Genomic DNA, 13,648 nt, shown 5'->3' with positions numbered 1-13,648 from the left:
GCATCGGCTTTTCAACAAGAATCTGCCATTGATTCTTTTTATTTTGCATCTTACTGATCTAAACAATGTGCTTGACCATGAAAATTGGTGTTTTACTCTCTGAATTTTCTTTATTTCATCTTTCGTTCATGGGGCGCACTCGTAAAGGGCTTTGTGTGGATAACCAAGTATTTTTAAGTATTGCAGGATGCAGTGTTTGGATGCATGCTAAAGACCATTATTGTGACATCACTAATCTTTAAATGTCAGTATATTGTTCAAGCTGCAGGAGTATTTTCTGTGTGGTTGAGGAAGATGAGGAACTCATTAGTTTCTCTTTCTTTCTCTATCAGATCTCGGCCAGGCCATATTTTACACCACAACATGCCTTCTGCCTTTCCTTAGTGACGATATTCTCTGCACTTTACCCTACACCATGATCTCCACTTTAGCCACGTTCCCTCCTTTCCTGCACAAAGACATCATAGAGTATCTGAGCACCTCCTTCCTCCCCATGGCTATATGTGAGTATACTGATACTGTCATATTTTCACATGACTGATGTTTCAGGAACAAAGCAGGGTATTGTGTTGGAGCATATTTCCAGAAAGGAGACAAGTCTATCCAGAACAGTTCACTTTCTTTTTGTAAGATCAGCAGCAAGCACTAATGAAGGCTACATCATGTGAAACGTTTTTACTTCATAAATAAGGTAAATCAGGAACAGATGTTTGTGTTTTTTAGTGGGTTCGACTCGAAGAGAGGGTGGCGTTCCAGCGTATGTCAATCTGTCTGCCTCCTCCATGTTGATGATTGCCATGCAATACACTTCAAATCCAGGTATCCAAATGAAAATGCATCACTGAAAATGATTTCCATTCTCAGTAAGTGATGGTCATTTGCAGAGGTCTCTGGGCCACATGTCAGTAGTGAAGTGGTTATGGGGAATGTGAACACGAATGTGAGCCCTTGGATCATGAGATGTTGTTTCTGTGCTTGTTTTCAGTGTACCACTGTCAGCTTTTGGAGTGTCTTATGAAATTCAAGCAGGAAGTTTGGAAGGTAAGGGTTTGGTTTTTGCTGTCTATTTGGAGTTTCCTGTACAAGACATTCCTACTGAATCAGAGGCATCACTTGTTTTAAAGGATCTTCTGTATGTCATATCATATGGCCCATCTCAAGTCAAGCCTCCAGCTGTTCAAATGCTCTTTCATTACTGGCCCAACCTTAAGCCTCCAGGTGCCATCAGTGAGTATAGAGGACTGCAATACACAGGTGAGATCTGCTGCAGTGAGTTGAAAGTAAACTTCAGTTTAGAGCACCTGAAATATACACATTATTTTTCTCTCTTTTTTGTTCACTTTCTCACAGCCTGGAACCCCATCCACTGCCAACACATTGAGTGTCAGAATTCTATTAATAAGCCTGCGGTTAAGGTACAGTTAATCTCTTTAATCAGTAGATTTGGTTTGTTTTTGTTTTTTGTTCTAAATTGCTTTTTGAGTTGGCCAAAACTTTGTCTATAGTAAAATAATGTTCAGTCCAAAACTGAAACAACAGCTCTGGCGAGTTTAGTTTAGTACCCAAGTGCAGTTTTATTTGAACAAGATTCCAGGAACACAACAAAGCAGAAGATAAGATCAAAACCCAAAGCAGAATTCACAGACATCATCCTGTCTACACCAGGTACATCCGTGGATGCGACGCAACGGCTTGAGCCTTTCTATGCTGGATGCGTCAACGCAAATGTTTGAAACTTTCATTTTTGTTGTTGGTAGTAGTAGCGCAAGAGCGTGCAGCGCAAAATGGAATCGGTCACCGGTTTACTGAAAAATAACCTTGGGAGAAACCAGGCTCACTGTGATGGCCAGTTCCCCTCTGGAGAAACAACATGGATATAATACCAATATTACTTTTTTTAGTAATAAAAAAATTTATGTGCATTGCAAGTCACGTTTTTTTTCCGTTTTTTTTTCAGATGAATAATTTCCCAGTCTCTAACCCCACCCCAACCCCCAACATTCCCATGGTCCAAGCCTGAATATGCACATATATACACAAAGAAAAAATTATTCTCGCCACATGGTATTCACCTAGAGCCTTGCAGAAAGGTCATGTATTATTTACTGGATAAACTGCAGTAAATAATTGAATTTGGGGATACAATATATTTTTATTACATTGACCGTTCCAGCCATAGACAAATGTAGAGTAGCCCACCTCTCCACATCACTTGAGAAACCTTTCATTAATGGGTCAACTCTAACTCTAACTAAATCTCTAAAATTTGCTTGAAATTAAATGTCTAAATACCTAATGCCTTCCTTGGGCCATATAAATGTGCCAGGTTGGACAGCTGTGGTAGGGCAATATGCTGTTAATATGATATGCAAGAGCTTCCGATTTAGACCAATTCACCCTGTATCCTGGAAATCTGGAGAAAGAATGAATAATTCTATGGAGGCTAGGCATAAATATTTTAGGGTCGGAAACAAATAAAAAATATAGTCCCATTCCACCCTATCATATGCCTTCTCTTCATTAAGTGAGATGGCAGCAGTCGGGGTCTGATCATTCGGTACTGACCATATATTATTTATAAAATGACTAATATTATCAGAAGAACTACAACCATGAATAAACCCCACTTGATCTATATAATGTATAAGAGAAGTTATTACTCTGTGTAATTGATTTGTCAGAATTTAAGACAATATTTTTACATCTAAATGAATCAGGGAAATTGGACTATAACTATTGTATTAATTCTGGTCTTTATCTTTTTTAAGAATGAGACTGATCAAGGCTTGTATCATGGTTTGCTGTAGTTCACCTTTGACTCTGTGTAAACTTATAACATAAGTGGAGCCAGTTATGTAACATAAGATCTAAAAAATTCTGCAGCAAAACCATCTGGCCCTGGTGCCTTACCTGTTAGAAGGGTTTAATTACATCAACAAGCTCCTCCAAAGTAATATCTGTGTCAAGATCTAAATTCATCAATTTAGGCAGTTCTAATGAATCTATGAAGTTGCTAATATCCTTATCCGTAGATGAAGACATGGAGCTGTAAAGATCGAAATATATTTCTTCAACGACCATACTTGCTTCCTGCTTTGCTACTGTTCGGATACATTTGCCTACTGCTCTATGCTTTGCTACCTTGATTTTGCAGTTTAACCTCTTATTTTCATATTAGCAATTCAGCACAGTGAATTTGGCACCCATACTAAAACCAGAGGACCTTTGGGACTGAAATATTGCTACAAAAAGTGGATTTTCTGTCAAAGCGGTCTACCAGCCTCCTACTACCAGCAATTTTCATTCCTGAAATGGGACAACACAGCTGCCTTCACACAGACGTACGAGAAAGAAAGTGCATCATTTCGGTTCAAACTCCACTTGCTTCACAAACTTCTACAAGAGATTGCAGTTCTTGAAACAAAGTGTGTTCTTCCCTGAAGAACATACAGGAGAGAATCGCCGTGGACACCTGATGCCTACAGCTGGTGAGTCCTGTGAATCTAATGTTCCTCAACAGAATATACAGAGCATAGATAAACCAGCAGAACAGGTGCCAAAATTAACTGGTGAAAGTGAGAGCACAAACTGATGGCATAAACAGGTAGCTAGGCCTAAAGGTGCTTGAGATATCAGACTGTCATGAGTATCACATATTGCAGCATTAGCATCATCCACCCCAGATACGTTTATGACCCGACCAGCCAATACTGGTATTCTTCCACCCCCGATATGTCTTGAAAATACATTTGAACCTCTAATGAACGTGGACGAAGATACCAGGAATGTAATCGGACAAAGATCCCATCAGTCAGCAGCTAACAGGCATTCAAGGGAGAGCAGGCATCGGCGCTCTGCTGAGATTACAGCCGAGCCCAGCACTCTGATAGTGGATAACTCCATAACAGGGATACCATTACTTGCTGCCTTCCTCAAGCAATGATTTCTGATGTAAATAAGGAACTTTGGAACATTCTGATGAATCATAACACAGTAAATCAGGTTATCGGACATGTGGGGAAAAATACAGTGGGTACGGAAAGTATTCAGACCCCCTTCAATTTTTCACTCTTTGTTATATTGCAGCCATTTGCTAAAATCATTTAAGTTCATTTTTTTTCCTCATTATTGTACACACAGCACCCCATATTGACAGAAAAACACAGAATTATTGAAATTTTTGCACATTTATTAAAAAAGAAAAACTGAAATATCACATGGTCCTAAGTATTCAGACCCTTTGCTGTGACACTCATATATTTAACTCAGGTGCTGTCCATTTCTTCTGATCATCCTTGAGATGGTTCTACACCTTCAATTGAGTCAAGCTGTGTTTGATTATACTGATTGGACTTGATTAGGACAGCCACACACCTGTCTATATAAGACCTTACAGCTCACAGTGCATGTCAGAGCAAATGAGAATCATGAGGTCAAAGGAACTGCCTGAAGAGCTCAGAGACAGAATTGTGGCAAGGCACAGATCTGGCCAAGGTTACAAAAAAATTTCTGCTGCCCTTAAGGTTCCTAAGAGCACAGTGGCCTCCATAACCCTTAAATGGAAGACGTTTGGGACGACCAGAACCCTTCCTGGAGCTGGCCGTCCGGCCAAACTGAGCTATCGGGGGAGAAGAGCCTTGGTGAGAGAGGTAAAGAAGAACCCAAAGATCACTGTGGCTGAGCTCCAGAGATGCAGTCGGGAGATGGGAGAAAGTTGTAGTAAGTCAACCATCACTGCAGCCATCCACCAGTCGGGGCTTTATGGCAGAGTGGCCCGACGGAAGCCTCTCCTCAGTGCAAGACACATGAAAGCCCGCATGGAGTTTGCTAAAAAACACCTGAAGGACTCCAAGATGGTGATAAATAAGATTCTCTGGTCTGATGAGACCAAGATAGATCTTTTTGGCCTTAATTCTAAGCGGTATGTGTGGAGAAAACCAGGCACTGCTCATCACCTGTCCAATACAGTCTCAACAGTGAAGCATGGTGGTGGCAGCATCATGCTGTGGGGGTGTTTTTCAGCTGCAGGGACAGGACGACTGGTTGCAATTGAGGGAAAGATGAATGCGGCCAAGTACAGGGATATCCTGGACGAAAACCTTCTCCAGAGTGCTCTGGACCGCAGACTGGGCCGAAGGTTCACCTTCCAACAAGACAATGACCCTAAGCACACCGCTAAAATAATGAAGGAGTGGCTTGAATGGCCCAGCCAGAGCCCTGACTTAAACCCAATTGAGCATCTCTGGAGAGACCGGAAAATGGCTGTCCACCAACGTTTACCATCCAACCTGACAGAACTGGAGAGGATCTGCAAGGAGGAATGGCAGAGGATACCCAAATCCAGATGTGAAAAACATGTTGCATCTTTCCCAAAAAGACTCATGGCTGTATTAGATCAAAAGGGTGCTTCTACTAAATACTGAACAAAGGGTCTGAATACTTAGGACCATGTGATATTTCAGTTTTTCTTTTTTAATAAATGTGCAAAAATGTCAACAATTCTGTGTTTTTCTGTCAATATGGGGTGCTGTGTGTACAATAATGAGGAAACAAAATGAACTTAAATGATTTTAGCAAATGGCTGCAATATAACAAAGAGTGAAAAATTTAAGGGGGTCTGAATACTTTCCGTACCCACTGTATATTCGGAAAGAGCAGTCAGAACTCCTTAAGAGGGATTTCAATGAACTCTTTGAAACACTTGGGAGACTGAAAGTTCAGTCATTCATCAGTGGACCGCACTCAGTGCGAGGAACAAATATGTTTTCTCGGTTGCTCAGTCTAAAAATTTGGCTGCACAAAACCTGCAACATGAGAGGACTGAACTACACTGACAACTTCAATATTTTCTGGAGTCAAGGAGAACTATTTAAATCAGATGGCCTTCACCCAAACAAACTTGGTTCAAAAATACTAAAGGACAATATCTACTTTACCTTCCTTCATCCTTCTGCATTGTGCACAAATTCACTCAACCTGGATGGCACACAAACACCACCACAGTGTCAGGATGACCACAGGAGCGCATTTCAGTGCCTGTATGGACATTTAATCAACAAATCCCACAATATTTTCAAGATGTATGGCAAACCAATCTAATCCATTGTCTATTAGACGTCAATCAGAGATTGCTGTGGGGCCACAAACAGATACTGTCAAGTTAGCCCTTTTAAACATCTGCTCACAAAAGAACAAGTCATTTTTAGACAATGACCTCATCAACACAAACAACCTGGATTTTATGTTTCTAAATGAAACTTGGTTATATAACAGCTGCAGTGCAACAGTTCTCAGTGAACCAGCCCCTCCAAACTTTACTTTTATAAGTGGCTACAGAGCTGTCAGAAGAGGTGGAGGATTAGCAGCATTACTTAAAGATGTGTCACTTGGTGATTATTTGATCTTTTAATATCAATATTGTACTAAAAGGTACTCCACATATTCTATTTATAATTATTTATTGGTCTCCAAAATACTCTCCAGCCTTTGTTGATGATTTTACAGAACTGTTATCAGACATGTCCTCTGAATTTGACTGGTTTGTTTTTGCTGGGGATTTCAGATAATCCTGAACACAACACAGCAAAATAAATCATAACAGTTTTAAACACTTGATCTGACTCAGCATGTAGATGGACCCACACACAATCAGGGACACGCTCTAGATTAGCTCATTAGTATGGGTCTGAACATTTCATCCACTCTTATAAAGGACATAGTGCTATCCGACGATTTCTGTATTTTCTTTGATATATTGATTTCTCCAGCCACTGAAGTTAGATCGGTCTCTGTCAAAAAGAGGTACATAAATGAGACTACTAGTGTGCAATTTATGAAGGTTATATCTATGATACGAAGTTTATCTGTTTTGATTTTCTCCTCCACAACTTTAACTCAACAGTTAAAAATGCTATTGATGGCATTGCTCCTGTAAAGGTCAGGATGATTTCTGGCAAGCGTAAATCAGTTTGGAGAAACAAAACAGCAGTACAAAGCATGAAAAGTAAATGCAGGAAATAAGAATTCATGTGGCAGAAAACAAAACTTGAAGTCCATTATAACATCTACAAAGACAGCCTTCATGCTTTCAATTTGGAACAGCTAGACAGAATTTCTTTTCAAACTTTTTAAATAGCAACATAAACAACACCCGCACTCTTTTTGCTACAATAGAGAGAATGACTAACCCCCCAACACAGGTTGCCTATGAATTGCTTTCTGACAGCAAATATAACGAATTTGCATTTTTTTCATGAAGAAGATCAATGATATTAGAATAACGATCAGCTTGTTATCATGTTGCGCTGAGGTTAGACAGCACCCTCCACAAAAACTTCAGACTTTAGTCACTATGTCTGATTTTGAGGCAATCGATGGCAAAACCCTGGAAGAAACAGTACAGAATCTTAAAACATCGACCTGCTGTCTTGACACACTTCCCACAACATTGCTCAAAAATGTGTTTAACTGTCTAGAAAAAGAACTGCTAGAAATAGTCAATGCCTCACTCATTTCAGGCACTTGCCCCTGCTAAAAAACGAGCAATCTGGATAACTCTATATTAAACAAATACATACCAATTTCAAATCTTCCTTTTATAGGCAAGATCATTGAAAAGGTTGTTTTCAATCAGCTGAAAAAACTCAAATGGCTACTTTGACAATTTTACATTTACATTTACATTTATGCATTTGGCAGACGCTTTTATCCAAAGCGACTTACAGTGCACTTATTACAGGGACAATTCCCCTGGAGCAACTTGGATTAAGTGTCTTGCTCAAGGACACAATGGTGGTGGCTGTGGGGATCGAACCAGCAACCTTCTGATTACCAGTGATGCGCTTTAGTCCACTACGCTACCACCACACCACACTTAATTATATTCGGCTAAATACTGATGCAGGCAAAATATCAGTGTTGGTATTGCTAGATCTCAGTGCTGCTTTTGACACTGTTGACCACAACATTCTCATAGACAGGCTGGAAAACTGGGTAGGGCTCTCTGGGACGGTCCTCAGCTGGATAAGGTCATATCTAAAAGGGATGGGGTTACTATGTGAACATAAGCAACTATGAATCTGAGTGGACATCCATGACGTGTGGAGACCCACAAGGCTCAATCCTTGCACCGCTCTAGTTCAACCTGTATATGTTCCCACTAGGCCAAATTATGAAAAAGAACCAAATTGCATACAATTGCTTTTCAGACGACACCCAGATTTAACTTGCCCTATCGCCAAATGACTACAGCCCCATAGACTCTCTGTGCCAGTGCATTGATGAAATTAACAGTTGGATGTGCCAAAACTTCCTTCAGTTAAAGGTGAACACATACCTTGACTCCAGGGGTCTAAAGACAAAAATCAAGTCAGGAATCTTGGTGTCATTTTGGAGTCAGACCTTAGTTTCAGCTTTGAGTCACATCAAAGCAATAACTAAATCAGCCTACTATCATCTAAAAAATATAGCTAGAATTAGATGTTTTGTATCCAGTCAAGACTTAGAGTAACTAGTTCATGTATTCATCACCAGTAGGGTGGACTACTGCAATGGACTCCTCACCGGCCTTCCTAAAAAGTCTATTAGACACCCGCAGCTCATTCAGAATGCTGGATTGGTATCGTGTCTGATATTGACGTTTTTACCTGGATCTGGTATTGTCCGACGAGCCCGATCCAAATCCGATACCACATGTTGGTCATTGACATTAATTTAAAGGTTAAAGAATGACATAAATAACCTTCAAATCACTATTAAAATACGTTTTATTCAGACTCTTACAGTCACCCAAAAGCTTTGTGAATTTCAAAATGCTGTGTTTAATAATTAATATACAGTCAGCATGCACAGCTAAGTCTCTGGCACCACGCTCTACTAAACAAGCGGCACTTTGCCGACACACATAAACATGCGCAGAGGCTCGTGATGCGCTGCTCAGCGCAATATGTGCTCGCTCCACTCAAACTCTATCTCAGATGTACTGTAAATTATCAATATTTCGGTCCGCCTATAACATGCATTGAGAATGGCACCAGACAAGCATTGTTGTTGTTGTTTTTTTTTGTTTTGTTTGTTTTTTATGTAACCCATGCCATTAAAGTGCACATAAATGTATTCAATATAATAGGCCCCAGTAAATAATAACATTGAACCCACAAATTAACAAATTAACTCAACAATAAGTCAATGTAGGGAGAAAGAGAAAAAAAGGCAAGAGTCTGTGGGTGGCCAACAGAATAACAAACCCTCTCAGACTGCATCAGCAAAATGCACGATGTGTTGTCTATATTATTTATTAAGAGCAGGCAAAGTTACCCACTCAATGAAAGCCATAGCTTGTCATGGGCATGCAAAAGTCTTGCATCCATCCTTGGTGTCAATTCTCAGCTCAGCAGTGTAAAGCAATGCAAAGCTCACTTTCTGTGCATTCAGAAATGTCTTACACTCTTTGAATCTATCCCGCTTCACTTTTGTAGCTTTAGCAAAGTCTGTAAAAACCATAATGTTGCAGTCCTTCCAGCACAACTTGCCGTTATTCCTCGCCACTCATAGAACAAAGTCTTTGTCTGCCAACCACAAGAATCTTGCCAGGATTGATTGAGGTCTGTCACCTGCTTTGGGAAGCTGAACGAGAGATCTGTGTCAGTCGGCTGCTTGCTTTGTCGATCAAATTCGGGATGAGCCCCTTCAGAAACTTGACCATATCTTGACCATCCTTTCCCTCTGGGATTGCAATGAAACAAACATTATTACGTCTGCTGCATATCCTCTATTTTGTTCCCACACCTGGTCAATATCAGCCTTGGTGGCAGGCAGGTTAGCCTGTTGCTCTTTCCTGGCCAACTCCAGAAACTCTAATCACTTTTCAACATCTATTATTTTAATCAGGATGGAAAGTTTTGCCTCCACAGATGTGGCCCCTTAACGTATTTCTGCGAGGCCCCCCGTGTCGGTTGAGATTTTCGTTAGTGCTGCATAAATGTTTGCAATATCTTGACCTACGTCATGAGGCTTGCTGTCGTTATCAACTGGACCCCTGCAATTTTGATCTTGCGATGCGTCAGACATGTCCAAACGTTAGTGCTTTTTAATGTTCCCACAGGCCATTGATTTAAATTTCTTTGACATCCTACACTCCCAGCACAGTTTAACAATCAAAACTATTTCAGTTTTCACCGGTCAAAATTAATTAAAAGGATAATTGTAGCAAAGTGAAGTGGAGCTCGCCTCTAAGTGGCCAAAACTGGCATAGTGTCATGTGACTCACAAGTCATGGTTTAAAATTAGCAAATTAATTAAGTGTTAAGGGCCATTTTTTAAACAAACATTTAGTTTGAACTGTAAGAATAATGATTAAAGTCCATCCTGCAATAACTTCAGAAGTTCACATAGATGCATTTTCCTTGTAAGTTGGCTGATGTAGTCTTTTGTTGGCAGTTAATTGATAGTCTATGTATTCCTTTTAAGAGTGTAGTCCATCATTAGATAAATGTGATGCAGGCAGAGATCAGTGAGGTGCATCACAGTTCAATCTGTCGGTAATTTCAGTGAGATACATCCTATGTCCAAGGTTCAGGCAATGGCATATGAAGTATCCCATGTCTTATGGTTGGAGTTGGCATCAGTTCATCCTCTGAAGTCCATCGTAGTAGACTGAAGTGATGTCTGGCTGACACCGGCTGGAGTTAGTCTTCATAACTTAGCAACATGTAGCAGTAGATTCCGGCACCAAGCAAGAACGGAGCTGGATCCGGCCGGCTCTGGTAACCTCGGTATATAAAGACAGGGAAACAAATGGGATAATATTAGCATAGATGCCATTCAATTTATTGGAGAATTATAGATTATAGATTATGAGAAGCATTTCCGGTTCCGGCAGACCAAACTAAAGTAGCCTAACTATGAGTTGATGGATGAATTAGGTGTATGTCTGGCTGAATAGATTAATCTTTAGTCTAGACTTAAACTGAGAGAGTGTGTCTGAGTCCCGAACAGTGTTAGGGAGACTATTCCATAGTTTAGGAGCCAAAAAGGAAAAGGATCTTCCTCCTTTTGTGGATATTCTTGGTACTAATAACAGGCCAGAATATTTTTATCATAATGAACGTGATTGAATATAGCATTGTTGATGTTCACTTAAGTACTGCGGTGCTAGACCATTCAAAGCTTTGTACGTAGTTAACAGAATTTTAAAATTAATATGAAATTTAACATTAACCAATGTAACAATGGTAAAATGGGGCTAATATAATCAATATTTCTTGGTTCTTGACAGCACTGTGGCTGCTGCATCTCGAAACTATTTCGCAACAGATAGCATGTGTTGTAAGTGAGCAATATTTCTGAGGTGGAAGAATGCTGTTCAACAAACATTGAACATTTTTATTTTCAAAGGACAGATTGGTATAAAATAGAACACCTAATTTCTTCGCTGAATAAGACGACATCCAATAAGAGTCTAATTATATTTTAGCAGCTTATTTTTAGAGGTTTTTGTCCAATACTTAGTACCTCCCAATCTTTGATTTTATTGATACACTGCAATTTGTAGAATTGAGAAATTTTGTCAGGTTTTAAACAAATAAAAAGTTTTATATCAACAGCATAACAGTGGAAACTTATTCCACGATTCCTGATCATACATCCCAGGGAAGCATATACTGTATAAGGAGAAAAGCAGATGCCCTAAAACTGATCCCTGTGGCACTCCATACTTAAATTTGGTTTGATTTGACAATTCCTTGTTTACACAGACAAAGTGGTAGCGGCCTGCTAAATAGGACTAAAACTATGCTAATGCAAGTCCATTAATGGCAGCATAATTCTCAACCCTATCCAAAAGAACGTCATGATCTATGGTGTCGAAGACAGTACTAAGATCTAAAATCACTAGAAGAGAAATGCAGTCGCGATCAGATTAGAGGTCGACCGATTAATCGGCCGGCCGATTAATCGGCCGATTTTTTGCATTTTTTACATAATCGCCATCGGCCAATATCCACGCATATCAAGCCGATTATTAGGCAGGCGCATCTGTGGGCAGCCTAGTGTTGTTGTGGAACACGTGTTCGACGCACACTGCCCCTAGAGTCATTTTCCAGCAGAGTGAGCAGACCTCATCCAGTGCCTAAGGAAGGAGCTAAGTTCCTTGGAGAAAACAGTAAGGGTTAAATTTGTATAACTTCTTTAGATTTAATTAAAAACTTTTGATACGTTACTGCCAACTTCAAGAAAAAAACGTGACAAACGCGATAGTTGACATGACGTTCGGCTACTTTGGATATTGATAGCGTAGTTGAAGTTGCATTATCACAGCAGAAGGGTTGCTATCATGTCACAATAAGTAAGCAAGAATTTTGCAATTACAGACAGTGAATCTGAGACTTTTATTTGTTCTGTTTGTGTGTCTTATATTTGAGAGGGTTGTCACTCAATGCAGATAAATAAGTAATAAAAATATACCAACGCAGTATAGGCTATTGAAGGACTGGCTTTGGTAAGCTCGGACGTCGGTACTGGAGAAATTAAGAAAATACATTCTTTATTGCTATAAAGAGAAAGTTATTTTATCTCGCCAGCCATTTCTATGTATAATAATATGAAACCATTTGTCTGTGATGCAATTTAGCTATTCGCAGTCAGAGAGAGAGAGAGATATCGATATCTCACGCGGTGCTACAGCGAGCAAAACACAAGCCCTGCTTAATGAGTGACAGAACTAAACATTCAAACATAGCCTGGTTTAGATCTGTGATTATTAGTCTGATTTTATTTTAGATTTCGCCTTCCAAAGATTATAAAAAGAATATTTATACATAAGCCGCATTCTGTCTAGCACAACTTCCTTCCCTTCACAGCGGTGCACTGACATTTCTCCCTAAAACTCAAACTTAACGTCAGAATCAGCACGATCGGTGATTGTTGTAAAATGCTACTGTTGCTAAATTGCGGGACGTGTTTAATAATAAAAAGAGCGCAAGAGATAGGCTACCGTTCCCAAGGCGGCGCGCGCTCTGAAACACACCGCAAAGAGACGAGCAAAGTATAGACTACTTTGGGTTTCATGCGTCTAAACGATCAACTATACACAAAAATATGTCAAAACGACAGGCTTGGAGATTCACTTAAACACAGTTTATGTCTTAAATGGTCGTAGTTATGGAAATAGGTGGGGAGAAAATATGCTGCATCAGGAGCCTATTAGATCTGAACTCGGTCTTAAAGGGGAAGCTGTCTATTAAACATGTGATGATTGAGCCAGTACTGCAAATCAAACAACAAAAGGCAAAGAGAAAATCACTTACAGCTCTTGAATGAATAACTTCTGCATTAATAAGCATTAATCTATCTATGATAAACTATGCAGTGTTATTTTACAATTGATTACTTTATTAGATTTCTTTTTAGACCACACCTGAACAGTAATGTTAGACCTTCCTGAAATAAAATTATATATATATATAACAAAAAGAACCGTTAAGAATACCGTTGAAGTACCGGATCGATAAGCAGTATCGGTAAGATAGTAATACCATTAAAACCTTAACGATGCCCATCCCTAGTTATGCCTGTGCTTCTCTTGGATGCTCTGAATATTGGATTACGTGTCTGGATTGCCCCTTAATTAAAGCTGCATTTGGATCTCAAC

At 39.7% G+C, this 13,648-nt stretch overlaps 1 protein-coding gene across 1 annotated transcript in view; it reads left to right on the top strand.

The window, feature by feature from the left end:
- LOC127662092 (protein unc-79 homolog) overlaps nt 1-13,648 on the top strand; it is a 119,689-nt gene that overhangs the window by 7,086 nt on the left and 98,955 nt on the right. The window contains exons 4-8 of the mRNA XM_052153064.1: nt 333-503; nt 724-819; nt 986-1,041; nt 1,125-1,254; nt 1,351-1,415. Of these exons, the coding sequence (XP_052009024.1) occupies nt 333-503; nt 724-819; nt 986-1,041; nt 1,125-1,254; nt 1,351-1,415 (518 nt within the window). The remainder of the gene's footprint in view (nt 1-332; nt 504-723; nt 820-985; nt 1,042-1,124; nt 1,255-1,350; nt 1,416-13,648) is intronic.

This window comes from Xyrauchen texanus, chromosome 22 (assembly GCF_025860055.1).
Source record: "Xyrauchen texanus isolate HMW12.3.18 chromosome 22, RBS_HiC_50CHRs, whole genome shotgun sequence".
Classification (NCBI taxonomy): domain Eukaryota; kingdom Metazoa; phylum Chordata; class Actinopteri; order Cypriniformes; family Catostomidae; genus Xyrauchen; species Xyrauchen texanus.
The sequence above is the reverse complement of the archived record's forward strand: the minus strand, read 5'-3'. Positions and strand labels throughout refer to the sequence as shown.